Here is a 25,627-nt window from a genome sequence, read left to right on the forward strand (position 1 = left end):
ACTCTCTGTGTTCAATTATCTCCTATGTCCACAATGTTTTCCGCTACAGTGGCAAATGGAAAGCCAAGGGTTTGGCATTGCCCCTCCCTTGCCATAGAAAGATGAACCAAGGAGGGCATTGAGATTCCATGAGAGTTAAGTGATAGAATTCAAGCACACCAACCTCAGCAGCCACGTTGTAGAGTTCAAATTGCTAGTAAATAATAATGCTGCAACTAAAAAGAGGAATTAAAAAAAAATCCTAAATTTTTAAAAAGTTTATTTTTCAATTATAATTTTTGGATAACCAAGCAGCTTTATATAGAGAAAGCACAGAAGTGTTTATCTGGCACTTTTGGATAGTACATAATAACTTTTGCCCGAACTCTCTAAAACACACATTCAGTCCACTTGCTTGGTCCATAGTCCATGTTACTTCAGCCTATATACACCATATTTACAGTCATTGCAACTATCTTCTTGGCTACTTTGGGTTTTTTGTTTCTCCAAAGATGTCCTCTAGCCTATCTTTGCTAAACAGAATCCACAGTACACACCATAACTAGAGAACACACTGCGGTGAAATGAGGAGTCCCATCAGCACAGACATTTGATGGCATGCAGTTCTTAAAAGAAAATGTAAAGCTTTAGAAAGAGAAAGAAATATGACTATTCAAGGCGCTAGCAAAAAGAAGGGGCTGTTCATTGTTCCTGTAAAAAAGGCACTTGGGAGTGGGGGATTGGAACCAGAGGAATCGCAGCTGACTTTAAAATTCAGTTTGGCTTCATTAAAAAAAGGCTCTTCAAAATACCAAGAGATCCTACTCAGGCTTTTGTGTAGATAAAAATCAGTTGCTGAGCAGACTTATCGTAAGGACATAAAATGTTTAACAACTACCTTGTACATAAGTAAGAAAAGCATAGTTTACGCAAAAAAAGGGTTACTAAAAAGCAGCAATGCATAGCCTTCCTTGGAGATAATGCATATCGGTAGACGTCAAGTGTCAAAGTCTAATGAAAGATACCCTTTCAGTAGCACATACAATTGAATTTAAGAAAACGCAATGAAGTTTCACATAGATCCCTTTTAGGGGAAATCTGAGGTCATAATCCGCCATACCACATGCCAAACATGTCCAAATGTCCTTGATGGCTGATGTCAAGTAAATGGAATCAAGAGTCACACTCTTAAGAGCTCTCTCGTAGGAAGCGTCCCTCGCGCAGCCTCTTCAGAGCAACTATCTGAATCTGCACAGTAATTCTTTGCACTTGCTCCATTGCCCCACCCTGAGGGTTCTCCCCTCCTCCTTTTTCTTCCCCCTTCCACAGACAAACTGAGAACATCCGCCGAAAGAAATATTTGGCAACTTTAATACTCCCCTGGGTCGGTGGGGGGGAAAAGATGAATGGACCGCAGCTCACTTTAGGTTGAACGTCATCAGGGGCCTCTCCTCTCGCTTTTGCCAAGGACTCTTTTTATCTTCTCCTTGATCGTCGTCGTCGTCATCATCCTCGTCGTCTTCATCATCTTCAGCTTCATTATGGACAGTCATTCCGTGCTCTGGGCTCGTTAAAGGCTCTGGTGAACTTTCCACCGTTCGTTTTAGCGTCTCCTCCTGCAGGCTGGGCAGCTGGCTGCCCGTCCTTCTGCTCCCTGCCTCCAACAGGCACCTTAGAGTACTGTCTTCCGGACTGCAAACGGCAGTGCCGCATTCGCTGCCACTTTGGTCCATATCATCCAAATACACAAGCTGTGTGTAAGCTGTGCTGTCAGGGGCTTTCTGCTCCTTTTGTGGATGTACCTGAACTTGCAGGTGGGTTTGGTGCAGGGACAAATGGTCTCCCCTTCCCCTTCGGGCAGATTTGGGCTCGTTCATGTCCACCCCAGAATCCAAGCTGGCATCGTTGCTTCCGTTCCTCCCAGCTCTTTGAAGATCGATGTACGAATGTCTAACGTGAGCGTTGGAGCGCCCGTCTAGAGAAACAAACCATGCCCGGGGATGAGGCAAAGGCTTGCCTCCTCCTAACTCCATGAGAGCTTTCTCTGTAAGAAGCTGCACTTCGCTGTTCATCTGCGCCAAAGAGGCGTCATTGAGCGATGCCGGAATGGATACAGATTCAGACATTGAGACATTCTGGGTGCTCCATTCACTTGCTCCAGCTTCTTGCAAATGCTGCTGAGATATTGCTTGAGCAGCCAGCTGCTGGGGCTGCATCTGTTGTTGTGAGTGTGGGAAGAGCTGTGAATGAGGGCCCGACAGTTCCGCCTGGAGCCTTTCTATGTCGATCTGCTGATCGGTGGGAACCACCAAAGGCTGGCTAATGTAAGGATGTTCTCCGGGAAGTTTCATATAATGGCCTGGAATAACCAGCGTAGGCAATACTTTTCTGTAAACACTGTCATTAACCTGATCAACAGAATTACAGCAGACCAGCTGACCTGGCCGAGGGAAGGAAGTGGGTCTCTCGAGGTGGTCAACAGAGCGAGACATCATACATTCACTGGGCCTGCAGTCTAACAGTTCTGTTTCGGGTGCTGAAGGGATGGGGTACAGTTGCTCCTGAAGATTGTATTTACTTCCTGTAGAAATATGGTTCATGGAGGCCTGCTCTGGCTTCTCAAACAAAGGCCGAGTCAACATTGCACTGTAACTCCTCCTGTGATCTTCCTTGTCAGGGGAGTCATATCCTTCTGATGCCTCCATAGATTTCCTGGGGTTTATAGGAAAGCTATCTACTGATTTAAGGTAGTCTTTTCGCAGGGTGTCGCTAGAGGCCATGTTCTCTAGAGACATACGGCTCTGATCCTTCTCCTTATGGGAAAGCAACTCTTCTCGGGAACTAAACTCTTGCGAGGTGCTGTATGTGTGCTTGAGCATGGGAGTGCGCATATCTGCTTCTCCCCCCGAACACACTTTCTCCATGCGCACAGCCCCCATCAGCTCCTTGTGGCCTGAGGATTCTGTGTGTCCATTGCTGGCAACGGACAACCCGCCAGGAAATTCTGACTCGCGGCGCGAAAATATCAAGTTGAGGTGGGACATAGAGGTCGACTGGTCCTTCTTAGCGCCACTAAGCGTTGAGGACAGCTGCAGTTTCTTATGACGTGGTTTCAGACACTTTCGCCTATTGTAAAAAGAGAACAAAAGTAGTTAGCACCTGCAACAAGATATTGTCTTTTGTTAAGTGAATGCTCCTGTTTAGGGTTCCCACTTGACAGCTCTGCAGAGAACAGGTTTTCTTAGTGGTGGCTCTCCCTTCGTGGAATGCTCTCCCTAGAGAAGCATGCCTGTCACCATCTTTATCTGTTTTTGGTTGCCAGGCAGAAGCATTTTTATTTACCCAGGCTTTTGGCCCTTAATTTGTATATTTGTGGCCTATTTTTGTGCTTATCTTTTTAGTGGGGCAGGTGAGGCTGGATTTGCCTGTACATTTTACTTCTATATACAGTTGTACCTTGGAAGTCGACCAGCTTAGTTCCCAAATGTTTTGGCTCCCGAACGCTCGAAAACCGGAAGTGACTGTTCCGGATTGCGAACGGTTTTTGGAAGCCGAACGTCCGAAGGGGCTTCCACGGCTTCTGATTGGCTGCAGGAGCTTCCTGAAGCCAATCAGAAGCTGCACTCTAGTTTTTGAACATTTTGGAAGTCGAACAGACTTCCGGAATGGATTCCGTTCAACTTCTGAGGTACGACTGTATATATATGAACATTTTTATTTTATTCTCAGTTCTTTTACTTGGTTTTAATTCCCACCCCATTTAAGTTGCTGAGTCACTTTTGTGAAAAGAGACATAATGATGATGACGACGACGACGATAATAGAATTCCTAAATGTCTGTGCTGCTTTTTATCTTCTAAAAGTTCCCTTGGGAAAAAATCAACTACTTATATTTTCATTAATTTCACATGTTAAAGGGGGAAAAAAGATGACTCTTTTTAACATGTGACCCTCCAGTGAGCTTGTTTAGGTTCACTGGGTTGCATCCTTCTGGATGTGGAAGCCATCCACCCTCTGTTCTGACAGCAGTCTGTCTTGGCAGTTTCTCCTGGCTAGAATATTGTGTGAGGTGAAGGTTTCAAAATGCGGGAAGTCTTCGCAAGTAAAGGAGGTTTCCTCACAGCACAAAGAATCACCAGGTAACATGCTGAGGGTGACAGCAAAGACGATGGAGACAGAGTTAGCATGCTGAGGGTGACAGCAAAGACGATGGAGACAGAGTTAGCACGCCCATCCATGCTCTGCTGTTTCCATGTGTTGGCCTAAGTTGTTTTTATACGTATGGCTTTTAAATGCTGCTTTTACATATAATTTATTGCTGCTGCTTTCTGTATTTAATGGTGTGTTGTTGTTGTTTTGGTGCTGTTGCACTTTTGTAAGCCACACTGAAAAGTCCTCAGGAGAGCTGGGAAATAAATAATACATAATGGCAATCAAATCTTCCTTCAAACGAAATCCTTTTTCTTCCATTGCTGTTCTTCCCTTTGAAAACGAGGCCCTCATTTTGACTAGGTGGATATCACATGCGGTTCCCTCCATGCGAGAAGCGAGGTTACAGGGAACCAGGCAGAGGGCCTTCTTGGTAGTGGCGCCCTCCCATCCAATGTCAAGGAAATAAACAACTACCTGACTTTTAGAAGACATCTGAAGGCAGCCCTGTATTGGGAAGTTTTTAATGTTTGATGTGTTTTTTATGTGTTGTAAGCCGCCCAGAGTGGCTGGGAAAATGCAGTCAGATGGGCAGGATATATAATAAAATTATTATTATTATTATTATTATTATTATTCAGAATGCCTGAACAGAGCTCATAACAGGGAATTGAAATCCAAAGGTGTTCTTTTGCTTGACTATTATGGCAGCTGGTATACCTATCAGAGCACCAACTGCAAGTGTTTGTGGGAAAGCAACATTTGCCCTCAAGTTGCCAGTTCTTTGAAACCAACCCACCAGGACGACAAAATGAAATGGCAAACAATAGACATGAAGTTGATGGCTTTGGAGTGCCTCTCCTCCAGTTATACTATGATGCCTGTCACCTTAGGCAATTGAAACAGATCGTATGGGGAGATCAGGATGTGGACTACTGAACTGGGACCAAGATCTCTATTACAAAGTGCTTCCCTCTCTAAAGATAACTGTATATGGTTTAAACAAAATTGATAACCCCCTTTTGTAAAGCTACCCTTTTGAAAAATGGGTGTGACTCCTAGTTCCCCATTGTGCCCCTTTTTATACCACAGAGGAAAGCAAATTTAGGCAATTTAAGAAATGGGCAACTATGGGCAACTATGCCCAACTATGGGAAAAATACATAATCTATTCAAACCGGTCAGTTACTGGCTCAACTAGGGGACATCAGTTCGAATTAGTTTCAGATGGTTCAGACCCAATCATTCAGTTCTTGTTTTTATCTCACTCAAGGTGCTCCTAGAGGTCTAATGGTTTTTTCTTTTTCTTTTTCTTTTTGAGAGCTTCTGAGCCAAGAGAGAGAAAATTTAAAGGATCACTCATCAGGATGGAATGTTTCTTTTTTCCCTAGTATTAAAGCAAAATGGGAAGATGATCTCTGTACACAAAATGAGGAAACACAGTGGAGATTATAGACTTAATTTCCTCCCTATTGGCAGCCTGCAGGCTTTGAGACAGCAAAACATTTGCGCCAGAAATCCCCATCCATGCTGCAAGGATGGTGGTTCAAAGGTACGAGAGTAAGCTTTAGTAGAAAAGCTAAGAGAAGTGAGTCGAGTTAGAAGGGCAGCAAAATCAATACACTTTCATAGGGACTTCATATCCTCTTACCATGGTTACATCAAGACTAAGTTGAACTGTGAAACTTCCAGAGGCCCCCGAATCATTTTGACACGACCTCCTGCCCAAACATCTGTGGTCCCAATATTGTGACTTACTGCTATGGACCATAATATGCTCAGTACAGTTGTACCTTGGGTTACGAACACCTCAGGTTACGAACTCTGCAAACCTGGAAGTATTTTCGCTGCACGTGCGTTCTACGCATGTGCAGAAGTGGCGCACGTGGTTTGCGCATGCTCAAAGCGTGAAAATTGCAGAAATTGCGCTTTACGCATGTGCAAAATGGCGCTTCGGGTTACGGACTGCGTCCCGGAACGGATCGTGTTTGTAACCCGAGGTACCACTGTATATGAAGACCCTTTTAGGAAGTATGAGATGGACAATGTAGGATGGAAAATTTACCGGAAAACTCTTAATTGGTTAAAAAAGAAGAAGAGTGTTGTTTTTTTACCTGCAGTAGTACAAGAGGAGGCACAGTAAAACCAGAAGTATCAGAGCCATCCCTCCTAGAATAGCCAAAAGAAACACTGTGTGGTAAGTGCTTATGTCCTGGGTTACAACGGGACCTAGAAGAGAAAAAGTTGAAAAGGCTGAAGAAAAGCAGTTCAACCAATACAGAGCCTTCCAATTCCCCTTTGAGTGCATATTTAAGGGACAGGCTGGCTCTGGGTCCAAGTGTGCACCCTTGCCTGCCTTGGAACAGGGGCAGACTTTGGTCTCTCAAATTTCAGTGGCGCCCTCTGTGATGCTAAAATTCAGTGCCCCCAACTCTTGCACTCCATGCTACATTATTGTTGCAGCGCCGGCACCCAACGCAGCTGAACCAATCATGCTATCCTAAAAACACCTCTGCTCAGATGGGGTCCCCTGTAGGTGCTTCTGCAGGCAGCAGAAGGGACGCCACCCATGCCAGACAGTGACAAGGGGCCCAACATTTATACTTCCCACAATGCCCCAGAGCAGTAGTACGTTGGGAGGGCCTTGTGGGTAATTAAAATGGCGGGTGCACTGATACTATAGTGGAACACACAGGCCCATTCACAGCATGGTGTGCAGATATTTATGGAAAGAAGAAAAGACAAACTCTCATTTCACCTGGATTTGTGGGGGACATGGCTGCAACCCAGTATCCCAGCTGTGGGGCAATATACGTCCAGGTCATCTCGTTTCCTTCTCGTTCTACGATACCCAAGCTGCTTTTCAACCATGTTCCTGTAAGACAGGAATTCAAAATGTATTTAGGAACACCATACACGTAAGGCTTAACAATTCTGCGCATTGACACAAGTCACCCTGTGGCGAAAGGCCTTGTTTGAGGTGGTTTTTGTTTGTTTTGCTTTGTTTTAAAATGAGAGAGAGACCAGGGCTGCAGCTGCTTTTATCTTTTAAGTGGCCCTTCAGCCCCAATGAAAACAGTGTGACTTGCTTCTGAGTAAGTTGGTCGTGATGCTAAACGAGTCACATGGAAACATGTTAGCTGAAGAACTAGAGAGTTAACAGAAGATGAAGGGGGCTGAGCTGGGAGGTAAAATTTGATCCTTTCCTTGGTTCCAACCAAAATCCCAACAAAGATGGTCCATGTTAGTGCAGGTCATTAAGGCTGCAATCTTATGCACACTTACCTGGAAGTAAGCCCAAATTAGACACAATGTGACTTATGGGTATAAGAGTGTTCTGTTGGTGTCCCTCAAACCTCTTGGAGCTACATGTTTATCACATGTGAGCAACAGCAGCAATCTTTTAGCAAAGGGAGGTGTGCACACACTTCCCATTGTTTTCAATTTAAAGAATGTCTATGTGCCCATCGTAGCACAAATCAACCATCGTGACTTTGGGCAGTTTTATTAAACGAGCCCAAGTAGTTTTGCTTTCCACCAGCAGTGGGCGCCAAAACTAACAAATAAGGAGGGAAGCAGGCAAAGTACCTGGAGATGAGTTCGATTCATATAAACGGGGGCTGTGCCGCCACCACAATCACTTGAAATTAGAATTATATCCTGCGCTGCCATTGTATTTCAGCTGGATTAACGTTACCATCCGCAAAACCAGGGATATTTGAGTAACTTGGGAATGCAAAGCCAGCCTGTGCCCAGCTCCTCGCTGAATGCTGATAAGAACTCATGGACAACCAAAGGGAATCATTAATTTTACAGCCCGTGCAAAATCTGAGTTTGCGGCAGGACTGATATTCCGCCAGCAGGGGTAGAGGGGGTGGGGGTGGGGGAAGGAGGACTCGCATCCTCCCTGACTCACGTTACACTTCATTAATACAAACAAAATCCTTCCCAACCCTCTTTTAAAAGTTCTTTGTTGCTGCCGCTGAGTGAATTTTGTCCCTGAACAGAGCAGCCATCAAAGGAGCCAGGCGGAGGTCACACAAACACACAAGCTTTTTTAAGGTAGAGTTCAGCCATGGTTCCAGCTGAATTAAGGAAGGGCTCGGATCACTTTGCATTTGCCAACAAAAGGAAATACTGTACCCGTGGAGGAAGGAGGTAGCCAACAAAAGAGGCTGTCTTCCTGCATGTACAATGCTCATTTATTCCGCCCGCCTGCTGTTGCTCCTTAACATTTGGGCTGCTGTCAGGAACACCCCTCAGAACACAAAGCACTCTTGGTTAGGGCAGCGCTTTCTCTGTGGGAGGGGGATTTGGGTGGGTGGGGCTGCAGCCCCCTCAGATGTTGCTAGACTCAAACACCCACCGTCCCTGGCCGTGTGGGCTCAGGCTCATGGGAGCTGGAGTCCAGCAACTGCTCTAAGATAGAGAATTGCTTTCTTGTAGAGATGGATGAATTTTGGTTTTGCTCAGTTTCTCACCCCCCCCATTCCCATTCTAAAGTTCACTTTGCCACGTTTCTGCATCGGTTTGCGGATTTTTAAGAAGCAAGTCCGTGTGAAAATCCAGCAGCGTTTTAGTGTTCTTCTCTCCCAATATGCACATCTTTTTATGTAGTTTTGGTCAACATAAACATTTTGGCAAAACCATTTCCCCTTAACGAATGCATTTCTGCAGGTGATTTTCACTAACCCATGCATTTTCATACAGGCTTTTGTGTAATTTTTGGTACACTTTCCTTGGCTTGGGAACAGCACTGCGAAATTTGGAGAAGTGAGAATTTTGACGGGTGGCTGAGTTTTGGTGTGCAGATATAGTTTCAAGAAAGTGAAAATTAAGCAAGTTTGCCTGCAAATGTGAGCTGGATGGAATTTCTCCTCCACCCACCCCTACTTTCTTTGTCACAAAAGCTGCCTCTGTTCTTATCTAGGTATCTCTGCTGGATGCACAGAGGAGGAGACGGCAAGAGCTGGCGAGTGGCTTCCTCCCAGCTCTCAGACAACCCCTTAATCAGTCACCCCAATTAAATCTCTCTAAGTTCCTGTAGGGAGCCATCTCCTGCCAAAAACCTAAGATGGAATCTTTTATCGTCGCCATGTTTATCTTTGAACATGCCAGAAAATGGGTCCAAAGTATAAATAGAATACAGTGAGGAGAGGGGAGGCATATTTATTTATTATTTATTTGGTTTTTTTTTTATAAAAAACCTCTAAATCTCTGCCTGACAGTTTTGTATGAACTAAGACACAGCTCTGGTCATTTTATCATAACACTGGCCTTAAAAAAACAAAACACACACACACCACCTAGTCACTCAAAATATACATTTTTATCCACATAGACAACGGAACTTTTTTTAAAAAATAGAATTTTCCATGGAAGAACTGCAGCTGGTTTTTATAGGCCAATATCAATGATCATTTGGCTCCAGCAAAACCCAGATGAGATAATGCTTTCTGATTCTGCTCCAAACATATGCTATCAATATTATAATACTTGTTTAAAAAAAGAAAAGAAAAGTGATGTAATTGTTTGTGAGGGGACAGTTAGCAGGTAACATCCAACCAAGGTACTTTCCTTTTCCTGCCAAGGAAGACATTATTTGTCTCAGCAAGCCTACCCAAGCATGTCATATCAACATGCAATTTTAATGGGTATACTTTTTCTTTAAATGCTGCTTTTATTTATGTTTAATCTTCCTAATGTTAACTTTTTTAAACGTTTGCTTTTAATCAATTTTTTAAAAATATATATATTCAAATCTCATATTCTTCTTTGTAATCCGCTTACAGTTCTACTGTTGAGTACGTGGCATATAAATATTGTTAAATGAATAAGGGAATGCTGAATAAAGGAAGGAAGCCTAAACTATGGCACTTGCTCCCACAGGAAGCAGTGATGGCCCCCAACCTAGATGGCTTTAAAAGAAGATGAGACAAACTCACCGAGGAGAAGACTATCAATGGCTACTAGCTATGACGGTTATGCTCTGCCTCCACAATTTGAGACAGCAATGCTTCTGAATGAAGGCAAAAAAATAAAAGGTAAAGGACCCCTGGACGGGTAAGTCCAGTCAAAGGCGACTATGGGGTTGCAGCGCTCATCTCGCTTTGAGGCTGAGGGAGCCGGCGTTTGTCCACAGACAGCTTTCTGGGTCATGTGACCAGCTTCTGGTGCAACAGGACACCATGACGGACAACCAGAGCGCACAGAAACGCCATTTACCTTCCCGCCGTAGCGGTACCTCTTTATCTACTTGCACTGGTGTGCTTTCGAATTGCTAGGTTGGCAGGAGCTGGGACAGAGTAACAGGAGCTCACCCCGTTGTGGGGATTCGAACCACCAACCTTCTGATTGACAAAAGCCCAAGAGGCTCAGTGGTTTAGACCACAGGGCCACCCGCGTTCCACCGGTTGCTGGAAACCACAGGAGGAGAGAGTGCTCTTGTACCTGAATCCTGCTTGCAGATTTCCCACAGGCATGTGGTTGGCCGCTGTGAGAACGGAATGCTGGATCAGTTGAACCACTGGCCTGATCCAGCAGGCCCTTCTTATGTTTTTAAGAATAGCAATTTTTCTATACCGGTATTTTTCACTGGTATATTCTGCCACACATCATTGACCCAATAATGGTGCATTAATGGTGGATTGATATTACATATTATTCTGTTTTATTAGTTGTTCTGCAATGCTTTCCCAATGTTACCACACGGTTGCTGTTTGGAGGGGCCCCCTTGCATTATACAGTGCAGCTAGGGCTGAAAAATAAACAAGTGGGAATATTTGTGGTATAACAAGCTACAGGATTTCAGCAGGAAGTTACAGGACAGGTGCTGATAGGAAACAAGCTAATGTGTTCAACCCCAAAACATCTGAAGGCACAAGTACTATTGAAAGCGGGATTGTGTAGAACCGTCATGAAGCACAAGGCATAATGAATACGTACTAAAAATGTGTGTCTGGAGGGGCCGTACATCTACATTGAGTGACTATGAAGCCCTCTGACACATTCAACAAATGTTTAACCAATGTGCAAGTGATGCCTCATGGCCTTAATAATAATAATAATAATAATAATAATAATAATAATAATAATAATAATATACCCCACCCATCTGGCTGGGTTGCCCCAGTCACTCTGAGCAGCTTCCAACAGGACATAACACACAATACACTAGACGTTAAAAGCTTCTGTGGCAGACTTGTAATCTGGGGAACCGGATTCGTGTCTCCGCTCCTCCACATGCAGCTGCTGGGTGACCTTGGGCTAGTCACACTTCTCTGAAGTCTCTCAGCCCCACCCACCTCACAGGGTGTCTGTTATGGGGGAGGAGGGGAAAGGAGAATGTTAGCCGCTTTGAGACTCCTTCGGGTAGTGATAAAGCGGGATATCAAATCCAAACTCCTCCTCCTCTTCTTCTTCTTCTTCTTCTTCTTCTTCCCATACTGGGCTGTCTTCAGATTAAGTGTGTTTGTGGGGGGGGGGAGAGGCCAGTGCACACATGCATCTCTGACTGTGCTATACAACAGAACTATGTACCCAGATCTTTAGACCCTCTTCAGAGGCCCTTCTTCAGCAGCATGCTACTCAACAATGTGTGATGGATGAATACTACACAGAGGGCCTTTTTGGTGGTGGCACCCCGGTTATGGAACACCTTCCCCAGAGAGATTTACCTGGCACACAGGTTATGGATGTTTGGGCGCCAGGGAAGAGACTTTTATTTTCCAAGGTGTGTTAAAATATTGCTGCTGGTTTTTAAATAACCTTTACTTTACATTGGTTTTGCTTTATTTGTTTTGGATTTGTTTTGTTTTAATCTTTATGGCTTAACATTTTATTGAGAACAGCCCAAATAATATCAGTTATTGGGTGGCATATGAAAACTATTAGTAAAAATAAAAAAAAGCCCCCCAAAAGGGCAATGTCCTCTCTTCTGAAAACAGATGAGCTTGCAGTCTTCAGGAAAGCACATTGGAAAAACTACCAAGGACATCTATGGCGTAAGAACCCCAAAGGAATTGCAGAGGAGACTCTGCAGCTCATACTACCTTTCCCCAGGAATTCAGATGAAGATTATCAGTTCTCAGAGTGGGAGGCAGGCCTCCCTAAGGAGATGTTTATATCTGCCACAGAAAGTCTGAACAAAACCGAGGAATTAAAATAGCAAAGGGGTGGGGGAGAAGAGGAAGAAGGGAAGAGGCAGGAAAAAGATAAAGCCATTGTTAAATGCACAATTGAATGTCACTCAAAAAATGATCGCTATGATTTTGGCCTTGTCAAAGAGCCCTAACTCATTTAGGTACCACCAGCCACATGTAAAGATGCCTAGGGCACAATCTAGCCAACCTCCTGCTCCCATTTACGGTATCTTGGTGGCATGGATCATGCCCAAAGTAAATGCAAGCCTCTTGTTTTGATAGTGGCCACATTTGCACATAATGATAGACCAAGAAAATTGGTTTGCCTTGTGATCCTAAGACTGGCCTGGGAAACAACTAGAAGGTAGTTCATCTGGCCTATCCAAAGTCCTACTGGTCTCTCTCCAGGGTTAGAGGAGCTGATCAGAAGAATCTTTATTTGCGTCAGCCACTAGCCATAGCAATTAAACAAAACAAAATGTACTGGAGATAGAGGTGAAAACTTAACTATACAAAATACGTTTTGGAGGTTTACATCTGTAATCAAATAACAGATTTTATTCTAATTGCCCCAGCTAAAAACCTTGCAGTTTTTGCTGTCACCTGATCACCTTGATCTGCTAGAAGAAAGAGCACAGCAGCAATGCTTGAGCGACCCAGCATGGACAATAAGAGAAGGGTAACAACCTCACTCCTCAAATCTTTATAAAGAGTGCAAGCCAGAAGCACACAAGCCACTGACTGAATACTGCCATCTCCACATGGGAATAACCATTTTTCCAGCAGAATTTTTTGAAATTGACCTTCAAGTACAGCCGAAGGCAGTATATTCAATTTTGGCGTTAGTGAAAGTGCGTCTGTATTTTGGAATTGTTAAATTTTGCAAACAGGGTGCTAAAGTGTCCAAATGACTAGGTGGAAAATAATCATACCACGGACCAAATTTCCTTATTGTGGCCAAATTACTCCAGGCTTAGAAGAGTATTCTCCTGCCTCGCCATAATTTTTCAGTCCAGGCTTAATTAACCCTCCCCCAACCTCTATTCAAAGTACAGTAGTCCCTTGGTTTAAGAACAGCTTAGTTTATGAACAACTTGGATCAAGAACACTGCAAACCCAGAAGTAGATGTTTTGGTTTGTGAACTTTGCCGTGGAAGCAGAACACGTTTCGCTTCCTGATTGAGTGTGTTCCATTTGTAAATTGAGTCCCCCGCTGCTATGGGAAAGCATGCATTGGTTTAAGAACGGACTTCCGGAACGGATTAAGTTTGTAAACCAAGGTTCCACTGTATTTCCCTCTCCATATTGAAAATAAAGAGAATTGTGCTACACCAGCTCCAAGATTGGTGTAGTTCAATCTCTGGTTTGCGTATGTGCTGGGGGACTTTGGATCCATGTCTTCTCCTGATTGCATGCTTCCAATCCACCCCCAACACCCCCCATTTTTGCCCCTACCAATGTTAGAGCTCTAGCATTGCTAGGGCTGTGGAACTTGCCACAGTAGCTGGGAGGGGGAATCCAACATCAGAGCTTCTGACCTCAGAGGAGGAGATCTGGCACATCCTACGGCCCCTGGGATGCCCATAAACGAGACTGTGACTGAGGTGCATGATGTTTTATGCAGTCTGATTTTGCTCAGAAAGCAGGAAGAGGGCAGCCTTCACCAACCTGGTGCCCTCCAGCTGGAAGCCTCATCTGGAGGGCACCAGGTTGGCTAAGACTGGCTTAGTATTACGTCTGAAACCAGGACTGCAGTCTGTTTCTTTCAAGTCAGGATTCTTAAGCCAACAGCAAAGCACGGTGTGTTGGATGTAACACTGAACTGCCCACTTACTGTTTTGCTTACCAGCTCATAAACAGCTATACAGTAGTTTATTATGCCAAAGTTCTTGGCTTATTGTTACATGCAAAATGTGGCCAAATTATAGCATGCTTTTAAACAAGCTTAATGTTTATATAAATTATTAAACCTGCTGCACCTTCTTTTTTATTCGAAAAAGTTTATTTCAGCCACTGATCAAAACAATAAACCATTTAAACTTTTAAGATAAATACTGAACCCCCACTATCATTGGGCATTTAGCTGCTGTGGTGTAGTTGTGATAATTGGATGGCATCCAAGTTAAGTCTTAGAGTAGACACATTAAAATGAATGAATATTACTAAGTTAGGCCCATTAATTTTAATGAGTCTATTCTGAGCAAAAGTTGGCTAAATACAACCCACAGCCATCAGTTTCTGCTGCTGGGACCACAGGTTATCTCACCTTCTCCCATACTGGCAGCTAGAGAGGATATCTACCTTTATTGCAATGACTGTGGGAGGGGGAAGTTAACAGCCTGGAAATCCAATGTTTTCTGAATGCACGAGTTCAAATCCCACTCTTCTGTGGTTTACAGAGCGGACCAGAGCTCAACAGCAGAGCACACTTAGCGTGAAGAAGTTCCAAAGTTTAATTTCTGACATCTCCATTTCAAAGGTACACATTTAGCAGGATTGGGAAAATATCCTTGGCAGCTACAGCCAAGTCAGAGTAGGACCAGGGGTGGGGAAACTGCAGTCTTTCCGATGCTGCCAACAGCCAATGTTCAGGAAATATAGGAGATGTAGCCCAAAAGCATTTGGAGAGCTATAGGTTCTCCAACCATGGTATAGATTTAGGGGGCCTAGATATTCCTCCACATGTTTGCGTGGGCAGCTGTTGGAATTCATTTTTGTCCACCTCCTGCTCCACTTTGGTGGTAGCCTGCACAACGTTTCTAGGAAACACACACACAGGTACGGAGGGAACCAAAACAGAACGATCTAGCATGCAGCACTTCAAACGTTAACTCTCCACTTCAAAGTCATATCCGCACCTTATAGGGATTAACACTATGGCCAACTTTTCTTTCATCTTTTAATTACCTTTTTAAAAAAGAAGTAGTAGTTTAGCATGGAGAATTCCTCCCATGTGGGTAAATTACCCTCCCCATGAAGAGTTAAACATTTATCCTCAGACCAGGCATAACAATGCCTTGCCATCAATCAGCCCAAGAAAGCTTTCCTCAAAAAAAAATATATAGGGGGTTTGTTTAGAGTAGAAAGCTATCAGTGGAGAACATAAAACACTTCAGAAGTTCCTCCTAGGCAATTACAAAAGTGGCAACAGTTCAGGCCTAAAGGTTCTCTCCCTGCCCCCCCCCTCCTGTAATACATAGGGGGCTCCGACCATTGTTCTGAAGTTACCAGGCAACAGAAGAAATAAGCATATATGGTCTGAGATCATACCTTCATTACTCCCGCTTTTCATTGAGTATTTTTTCCTAAAGGCTTCCAACCAGCTGAACCGTTTTACCTTCAGCCTGCAACCCTTTTTATAGCAGAAATATCAAACATAGCAAGCTGCCTTGTACCAAGTCATGGAGGAAGGGCTATCAGTGGCTACTAGTCATGATGGCAATGCTCTGCCTCACATCACTTTTACACATCACTTGGGAAGACAGGCAAACTAATATCAGTGTACTGGAAGAAGCAAAGATCACCAGTGTTGAAGCAATGACTCTTCAACATCAACTTCGTTGGACTGGTCATGTTGTGCGGATGCCTGATGATCGTCTCCCAAAGCAATGACTCTATTCCGAACTTAAAAATGAAAAGCGTAAAGCTGGTGGTCAACAAAAGTGGTTTAAAGACTCTCTCAAGGCAAATCTTTAAAAATGTAGTATAAACACTGACAACTGGGAAACACTGGCCTGCGAGCGCTCCAATGGGAGAACAGCCTTTACCAAAGGTGTAATGGGCTTTGAAGACACTCGAACTCAGGACGAAAGGGAGAAATGTGCTAAGAGGAAGGCACGCTTGGCAAATCCACACCGTGATCAACTCCTGCCCGGAAACCAATGTCCCCACTGTGGAAGGACGTGTGGACCCAGAATTGGCCTCCACGGTCACTTACGGACTCATTGTTAAAACTGTGTTTATGGAAGACAATCTTACTCAGCTACGAGTGATTACCAAAGAAGAAGAAGAAGAAGCTCTGCCTCCACAGCTTGGGGGCAGCAGTGCTTCTGAATGCCATTTGCTGGAAGCCACAGGAAGGGAGCTTGCTCTTGTGCTCATGTTCTGCTTGTTGAATTCCCACAGGAATCTGTTCAGCCCCTGTGAGAATAGGATGATGGATGGGCTATTGGCCTGATCTAGCAAGCTCTCCTTATGTTCTTAATAGATCCATCTAGCTCAGCATTGTCTATATGGACCAGCAGCAGACCTCCTGCCCTACCTGGAGATGCCAGGGTCTGAACATGGGACCTTTTGCAATCATCATCATCATCATCATTTATACCCCGCCCATTTGGCTGGGTTTCCCCAGCCACTCTGGGCGGCTCCCAAGAGAATATTAAAAACACAATAAAACATCAAACATTAAAAACTTCCCTAAACAGGGCTGCCTTCAGATGTCTTCTAAAAATCATTTCCTTGACTTCTGATGGGAGGGCGTTCCACAGGGTGGGTGCCACGACCAAGAAGGCCCTCTGCTTGGTTCTCTATAACCTCACTTCTTGCAGGGAGGGAAGCGCCAGAAGGCCCTCGGCACTGGACCTCAGTGTCCGGGCTGAACGATAGGGATCGAGACACTTCTTCAGGTATACTTCAGATGCTCTACAACTTATCTATGGGCTTCCCTACTTTGTGTGCTTTAGGATAACCAGATTAAAAATCACACGTGTATACTTGTTCTGACATGCAATCTATATGATTTTTGCTAAGTGCAGAAAAAGAAATCCCTCCCCGCAAAGGATAACTGCTTGATTCATTACTAAAATCCAAGTTGAACTTTTCATTTCCCCCCTCCTTTGTTACCGCTGTCATTTTAAGTCTGCATTTCCGTTGTTATGTTTAAATTACCTGTCTAATACTGAACAAAAGAACACAGCTCTTCCCTGCACTTAGCAATTCTAATTACATCTGAAGGAGGAGGGAGGGCGAATTATGCACACAGGTAGCTTTCCATTGTTTTTGCTCCCTAAATGCTTTTTTTTTTTTGCTTTCGGGGCTGGGGGGAAAACTATGAAGGAAGAACTCCAGGGACATTATATATTATACCGCAAATTACTGCTTCACGGTTGGCATAGGGTATACTGCTTCCTTCTTTAGTGGAAAAAAAGGAAAAAAAATATATGCAAAGGATTCTTTTTCAGTTGTAACACTCTTCACAGTTAGCATTCAGACACCATGTCACAGCCACCACCCCAGTTCACAATTCACACTGTTTTGATTAGAAGCGAAACCTATAAAGAAAGGCAGCCTCCTGGGAGATCATCTGATTTGCCTGGCCGAGGCCATAAATGCAAATCATGGGCAGGGAGTGACCGTAGCTCAGTGGAAAGGGACATGCTTTGCATACAGAAGGGCCCGAATTCAATCCCTGCCGTTGAAAAGATCAGGTAGCAAGGGATTAGCCTGTTGGTGCCAGAGCAGGCAATATTACTAGAATTGACAAGTGAGTAGTTTGGCCTGGTAATAAGGCAGCTTCCAAAGCTTATACCCATAACTCAGGTGTACCTGAACTACTTTTCAGGTGCTTCCAGGTGTTTTAGACTACAACTCACATCAGCCTCAGACAGCATGGTCAATGGACAAGGATGATGTTGTTCACAAAACCTGGAGGGCACCAGGGAGGAGAAGGTTTTGTTTTGCAGCGGGGAAATCCATGTATATGCATACAGATCAAAATTATGATTTTTTTAGGATCTCAGGACTGAGGAAAGATTTCTGCCTGAAACCCTTGAGAGCTGTTGCCAGAGACATAGCCTACTGAAATCTCACTGGAAACAGGGGGATCTGTTCATTGTAGGCTTCAATCACCATGCTGCATAGACATGCCTTATTTTACCTACAGCACCAGCCTCTCCAAGGCTGTTTTCTTTGTGGTGGCTGTCTGCAGTCTCAGCTCACACCATGGTTTGCGCTAAACACGGTTTAGAACCCGATGCCATGGTTTGAGCTTTGAAACGTTCAACAGGCAAACCACGAGGCAGAGCTGCTACTTTGTTTTCTGTTCTTCAGCACTCAGTGCGTTATGTGAATACATTCCCTCTGCTACCATCTCCATTGTAGGAAGAGGAGGAGTTGTAACTATGGTTTGTCAATTCTGAAAGAATGCCAGACTATAGTTAGCACAAACCTTGGTACACAAATCCACCCCAACCCATGGCTTCCAATTATAGTTTGCCAGTCAATCATAAACCAGAGTATATCAGCCAGAGTTTATCAGCTCAAACTACACACTAAACCACACCTAAAGGTTCCTTAACCATGGTTTGGTATGACATCAGCATTGAATTCTCATAATGCTAAACCAGGCATCAACAAACTGCGGCCTTCCAGATGTTTTGGCCTACAACTCCCATGATCCCTAGCTAACAGGATCAGTGATCAGGGATGATGGGAATTGTAGTCCAAAACATCTGGAGGGCCGAAGTTTGGGGATGCCTGTGCTAAACCATACATCTAACTATGCTTTACTATGATCACCCCTGTCTGTTTTGTCTCTCTCTGCTCTTACAAGGGAAATAGCCACAATCTCCTACTTACGTGTTATATCAGACTCAGAAACTGTGCTACAAACAAACCATAATCAAAAAGTCAAGAACAAACATCCGCTACATATCATGGTTTACTTGAAGCAGAACAAACTATGACCCCTAGTTCAGACATAAAGCTAAGCCAGGGACTGCAGTTCGTTTCCTCTCAGCATGTGGAAAGGATGGTAAACCATTAACACACTGATGGTAAACCATTAACACAGTAAACTATGGTTTACTGTGATGTGCAAATTGGACTCCTGTGTCTATAGGAGGAGGTTGAGCTGCAAGTGCTTTTACACATGTACTTCAGAAAATCAAACCAACATGTCTGCACCCTTAGCTTTTAATTGCTCCTTTCCAGTAGAACCAAACAGAATGCAAAGCATTCAACACAGCAGCAGATCTTTTCCTCTCTACACCACAGCATGTCTGCTACAATGCAATTATATTTGCCTCCATTGCATTATGTAGTTGCTGCAACTGATTTAAAACTATTTTTTTGGGGGGGGGGGAAGTTTCATTTCTATAGCAACCAGGGAATACCTCACTCTTTGGAAATGGTTAAATCATGTAATCTTTGGGCAGCGTAGTCTCTCTTTTATTTCAGAAAGAAGCACTTAACAATGATATTCTCTTAAGGCAGAAAAGGATGTCCAAAGCAAGTTATCAGCAACTGCCAAATAAAAAACAGCATGAGCTGTGAACTTTGCAGCGGCTCAACTTCCCCTCTGTAGCTTGAAAACAATAATTATATAACAAGCAATCTGATGTTGTTAACAATGTTGTTTTGGTAGGCAAAACAAACGGCTTGGCTACAATGACTGCAGTCGTACCTTGGTTTTCAAACACCTTAGTTCCTGAACACCGCACACCTGGAAGTGATTGTTCCGGTTTGCGAACTATTTTTGAAAGCCGAATGTCTGACGGGACTTCCACAGCTTCCAATTGGCTGCAGGAGCTTCCTGCAGCCAATCAGAAGCTGCATTTTGGTTTCTGAATGTTTTGGAAGTCGACTGGACTTCCAGAATGGATTCTGTTTGACTTCCCAGGTACGACCCTATGGAGGAAAGATAATTTCTTAAGATGCATGCACATTATCTGAAGAAGTGTGCATGCACACGAAAGTTCATTTCAATAACAAACTTAGTTGGTCTCTAAGGTGCTACTGGAAGGATTTTTTTTATTTTGTTTCTTAGGATGTGTTTTGTATGCTGCTGTGGTTTTTTTAACCACAGTTCTGCTGTTCATTTGCACATTTCTGCATACATTTGTGTACCTTAAACTTGAACACATTCACCACTGGGTAGGTGTGCACATCTGAGGATTTTGAGGCTGGAGACAAATGGAAACAAATGAAAAGCATTTTGGGAGAGGCAGGGCTTCTCTACTACCTCCCCAAATATTCCTTTTGTCCCCAAAGCTGATCAAACAAGCTTTGCAGTCCCCCAACCCCCAAACAAAACAGAATCTTCCAAAGCCTGTTTACCAAAGGCAAAAGCGGGATGAGTTGTGCCCATCGCAAACAGCAACACTTGGAAAAAGAAAAGAAAACTATCATCTGATCCTGGCCCTTCATTTGAAGGGTACTGCTGTGGCCTCTTTTACTGAGGCTGGAGTTGTAGTTGCGTTTTTATTGTTGTTCTTAATTGGTTTTAACTTAAGCTGCTTTGAGTCACCCCGTGAGAAAAGCAACTAACAAAAAACAACATGTACACCACATGCTACCTTTGCCAAATTTTGGATCGGACAATATAAAATGTATTTAGTTACAGGCAGGTAGCCGTGTTGGTCTGAGTCGAAACAAAATAAAAAAAATTCCTTCAGTAGCACCTTAAAGACCAACTAAGTTTTTATTTTGGTATGAGCTTTCGTGTGCATGCACACTTCTTCAGATACACTGGTGACTTCTGTTTCTGTGTATCTGATGAAGTGTGCATGCACACGAAAGCTCATACCAAAATAAAAACTTAGTTGGTCTTTAAGGTGCTACTGAAGGAATTTTTTTTATAAAATGTATCTGTTTGGCATTTATTCATCCAGTTTATATCCCACTCCTCTTTTAAATCCAGTGGGCTGTAGGACTTCCCTTCTCCACCCTCTCCCCTTTCCACAGGAAGACGAAGTATGAAAACATGAGGCCCATCTCCAGTCTTTCCTGGTGAGAATCTCTTGGGAAAGCAATGCCTGATGTTTGTAGGTCATGCACATTCAGTCCTGAAGTGCCAATTGTGCGCATTGACTCAACATGTCGATATATGTCAGGCACTTTCTGAGGATCACCTCCAAACTCTTTGTGCCAAAGCGGTGCAGGAAAGCACCTTTGCATACACTAAGCACATAAACAGCACCTTGGCATGCAAACAATCCATCACAATTACTATTGGATTAACTGGCGCTCGGTTTAGATTTACTCAGAGGGGGGGGGGGTCACAGTGGTCTATTTTGCATGAAATATAGCTAAAAACACGGTTACGGTCCAGGATGTCGGCTAAGTGTTCAGGAAAAGGAGGATGTGAGCCAAGAATGGTACACAAGAAACTGCATCTCACGGAAACTGAAAAGGAAAGAGCACACAAGAGCAAAGCACACAAATTCCCTTTCCTATCACGCCGATGAAGCTAATAAATGCTACTTCTGATACTGTTAAGTGCCTGCAAAAGTTTTGGAGTGGACGCATTGCTTCATTCTCAAGCAATGCATCTCCCAAAATGTCCTGCTGGAATCCTGTAACTCTTTAATATTGCAAATGTTCTGGATGTGTGTGTGTGTGGATGGGTTGCTCCACTTTAGTTGTGCTGTAGCGCGAGAGGGCCCCTCCAGACAACAGCAATGCAACAACATTGGGGAAGTGTCGCAGTATAAATCAAACCACTAAAGCTCTATTATCATGTTGCAGAACACACCTGCCAAAAGCGACAGCAGTCTGGAGGGGCTCCTAATGATGTTGGCATAAAATGTATTCAGGGTGAGGCCCAAGGAGCAATCCAGGAGCAACTCATTGTGCTTGGCCTGTTTGCATATGAGGCACAGCAAACATTGTCAAAGCTGCTTGAGCAGGAAGAGGAAAGGGAACAAGTCCAAAGGCCACGGATAGACTTTTGACAAACATAAGAAATAATTCACATTACGCTACAAGTCGGTGAATTTCATCAAGTCGTGGGAAATCTGGCGGGCTACCTTTCTATCTCCACCTGTACATTAACATCACAGGCTAATGGAGGTATGCTTACTTTAGACCCTAAAAATCCAGGGTTTCATTCAAAGGCGTGACAGTACATCCCACTAATGCATCTCTTTGCCTGCCATCTCCTGTAGAGGCAACTGCTGCAGATTAAGACTTGGAGTGTATCTCCAGCTCGCGGAATAAACTTAGAAATTGTGTCTCCAGGGCATAATTAGGCTGTTTAATTTTTATCAATTATTCAAAAGGTGCCACTCCTTTAATTTAGTATGCTTTGCATCCGAGGCAGTTAAGTTTTGTTTGCAATGCTTCATTCATGCTTGGAGTAATATGGCATATAAATGGATAACTGCAAAGTAAACAATCAGCGTGATTTATTTATTTTTGCTTTAATTTAACAGTTCTAAGGACATTTATGTGGAAGAAAGAGCTATTGATTTCAGTGGATCTTCCTGCATTGGGTTACAACACGTGGATGGCACTTTCTGAGCACAGCAGCCCTAGTGATATGTCTCAATGCACGTCAATGATGAGGTGAGCTGGTTTCAGACTCTGGACTTAAGTGGACTGACAAGTTGCCCTTCCTCTTTAGATCAGGGGTGAGGAACCTCTGGCCCATGGGCTCAATTATACCCACCAAGTCTCTCCAATTGGCCTGTGAGGCCATTTTTGCCAAGTTTCATCCACCTGCCCTAATCCAGGTGTCACAGGCAGGTAAAGTCAAGGCTTGGCCGAATGGGTGTTTGCAGTCATTGCTGATAAGTCAATAAACCACAGGGGAAGAAAGCATTTGGGGGACGAGCTTGGCAAAAAATTGGGGTGGAGATGTGAGCTGGCACATTTAAGAGAATGGTACATGAAACTCTGCAAGCTTGCAAAGTTAAATACAGTTATGTGGTCCAGGGATGGTGACTCTCCAGGTGTTGGACTTCAGCTCCCATGAGCCTCTGCCAGTATGGTCAATGGTTAGGGATGATGGGTACTGAAGTCCAGTATTAATATAACCTCAAAGGGCTTAAGGTTAGCCACCACTGCCCTAAATTAATGTGAATATGGCTAAATTTGCCAAGGACTGTTCTATCTGTATATGCTGAAACAGATGTTTAAATACCAGATGAGGAAATTCCCTTCATTCAGCTTACCAACTGCATACTATTTACAGCTGCACATGTAGCATTTTTAAAAAAATACTCAGCAGGGAGCAATATATAAAGCAGATAACCAGAAGAGCGAGAGATTTAAGTGCCTGGCCACTGTGACTTAATGATCTAATTCAGAAAGCCTCTTTCCTTGCAATCATTTGCAAACGTATATGCCAACCTTTAAAGCAGGATACAGGAAAAGATGGACTGCTTCTTGCAGGAAATAAACCAGGCAAGTATGAGTCAATTTTCTGTCTCCCTTCACAGAAGTAAAACTGACAACATTGAATTGTAAATGAAAACTGAAGTACGTAAATGGGCTCTTGAATTAATGGATTCTACGTACTGGAATTAAACTAAAAGACAGCCAAAATCCAACTGGCAAACAGCAATAAAGGCAGCGTCACGCTTGGCTTTGTGAAACACAAAATGACAAGTCTCACTTAACCAGGAGGCTCCCTTAAAAATTCTACCCCAAACTGTAAAATAAGAACTGCAAAGGAGAATTCTCATAATCAAGCAACAAAAAATCATTCTTGAACCATCATGAATAATTGCCTCTCATTACTCTTCACCTGTGTTCCAATCTGAGGTTGTGAATTATCTAATGAAGTGTTTGAAAATTTACGATTAGTGACAAAAGGCTCCTTACCAAATTTTTGGTCAAACCTCCAAGCGGGCACATGGGTGCTATGCTTCAAGTTGTTGGTTGTAGGGAGAGGCACTGTTACATAGATGGGTCCATTCACTGGAACTGGAGTCCCATCGCTTCTGAGTAAGTGAACACTAACTGCAGTGACAGGAGTAAGATCATACCTAGTGTTATTTCCTGTAAGCAAATGAACAACAGTATGAAAATGCATAAAATATAACTTTCAAAGCCAATTAATAAATAGAATAATCACATGAACACCCACTATTTTTTATTAACGAATCAGCTTCCTGCTACTGGTATACCTAAGGGTGGCATGACCTGGACACCACTTTGCAAAATTTAAAGCATATGAGACCAGTTAGAGGCAGTGGTGGAGCCAAAATGAACATTGCGTTAATGGTGTGATTAACGGTCACAATGTGGTTTTTAAAATAAAATAAAATAAAAAGGGCTTATGAGCCATGTTCTTGGTAAAAATCCCTCTCTTCCCATGTGACATTAGAGGGGGGAAACTCAAATTGACTTCATGATTGCAGCTGGAGATGGAAGGCTTAAACACCCCTATCCATATGGCTGATGACTACAATCCCCACAATACCCAATTTTTATTTTTATTTTAGAAAGCCACAACGTGATTGCTAATCACATCATTAACTAATGTACAGTTTGGCCCTCAGCTCATTCCAATTCAACATTACTATCCTACAGAGGTTTTAACTTCCTTGTTTCAAATTGCTTAAGAGTTTGGCCACATGCCTCTCAGATGAAAGCACCACTGATTACATTGTCTTGCTACGTCCATCCCATACACCGACAGTTGCTGGTGACAAAGAAAGTGGCAAGCGAATGATGACAATGACAAGCAATTGTTGTTCCTGTCATCCTGCGGCAGCAATGCTTTTTCTGCATGTGGACATTTAGCAAATAAATCCAAGGTGTGAATTGAAAGTACTTTCATGCACATATGAATGGCCTGTCAGTTTCTCCATTCAGCTGCATCCTTTCACACTGCCATGACCCATGACCCAGAGACCATGCACTGTGCAACACATGGGGTTCAAAGGATGATGAAGCTTCAGCTCTGGCCTTGGGGAAAGAACAGTTAAGACTGTCTTCCAGACTCCCCTGACTGAGACATGGTACCCCTGTCTCCCCAGCCTATCAGGATCCAAGGGCTGCAGAATATGGTGACGGCCCCTTCAAAGCCAGTCAGCTCATCTGGGATGGTGGGGTGTACCGCATGACAGGTCCGGACCACTTATAAGGAATCGGTTGGAGCTAGATGCTTGCTGAGACATCAGCTTGCAAAGCTAGCTCAGCAGGACCCTGGGAGCTCTCCATGGTCCTGTAGATACTTTGGGTGCCTTGCATTCCTGACTTGGCTTCTTGGTGAGACACTGTCCAGCTTCCCCTGTGAGCCTCAAGCTGTCTTAGGACAAGACCCCTTGTTCCTACAATGGCAGGAATGCCTGTTAGGTGCCCTATTATTCAAACATTGATGCAGAGAACTAGTTGCAGGCAGCCTTGGGGAAGGGAAGGGGAACAGGTCATTCTGACCCAGTATAAATGAAATGTAGGATTTTATTTTTATTCTTTGCACTTTAAAAGGCCATAAATCAGGCCTGCACAGTCTGTGACCCATGAAGCAGAACAGCAGAGTCCCTGGAGGGTTGAGTTCAGTTTGGTGGGTCACAAGCCTCACAGGACTGCTACAAATGATTTTGGGGGTTGGGACATCCTTTTTAAAAAAATAATTCAGTAGAAGAGCTAATACAGGAAGTAAATAATGGTACTACTGGCTACACAGAAAT

At 43.6% G+C, this 25,627-nt stretch overlaps 1 protein-coding gene across 3 annotated transcripts in view; it reads right to left on the minus strand.

Moving 5' to 3' along the window:
* Positions 1-242: 242 nt before the first annotated feature.
* FAM171A1 (family with sequence similarity 171 member A1) overlaps positions 243-25,627 on the minus strand; it is a 69,017-nt gene continuing 43,632 nt past the window's right edge. For 2 of the 3 annotated variants that reach the window (XM_035129183.3, XM_035129186.3), the window contains exons 5-8: positions 23,814-23,990; positions 6,887-7,003; positions 6,243-6,357; positions 243-3,105 (exon numbers count right to left, since the gene is read on the minus strand). In XM_035129183.3, coding sequence (XP_034985074.2) covers positions 1,398-3,105; positions 6,243-6,357; positions 6,887-7,003; positions 23,814-23,990 — 2,117 coding nt within the window. In that variant the 3' untranslated portion in view covers positions 243-1,397. The remainder of the gene's footprint in view (positions 3,106-6,242; positions 6,358-6,886; positions 7,004-23,813; positions 23,991-25,627) is intronic. The other variant, XM_035129184.3, reaches the window with a different exon arrangement.

This window comes from Zootoca vivipara, chromosome 11, assembly GCF_965207765.1.
Source record: "Zootoca vivipara chromosome 11, rZooViv2.hap1.1, whole genome shotgun sequence".
NCBI lineage: Eukaryota > Metazoa > Chordata > Lepidosauria > Squamata > Lacertidae > Zootoca > Zootoca vivipara.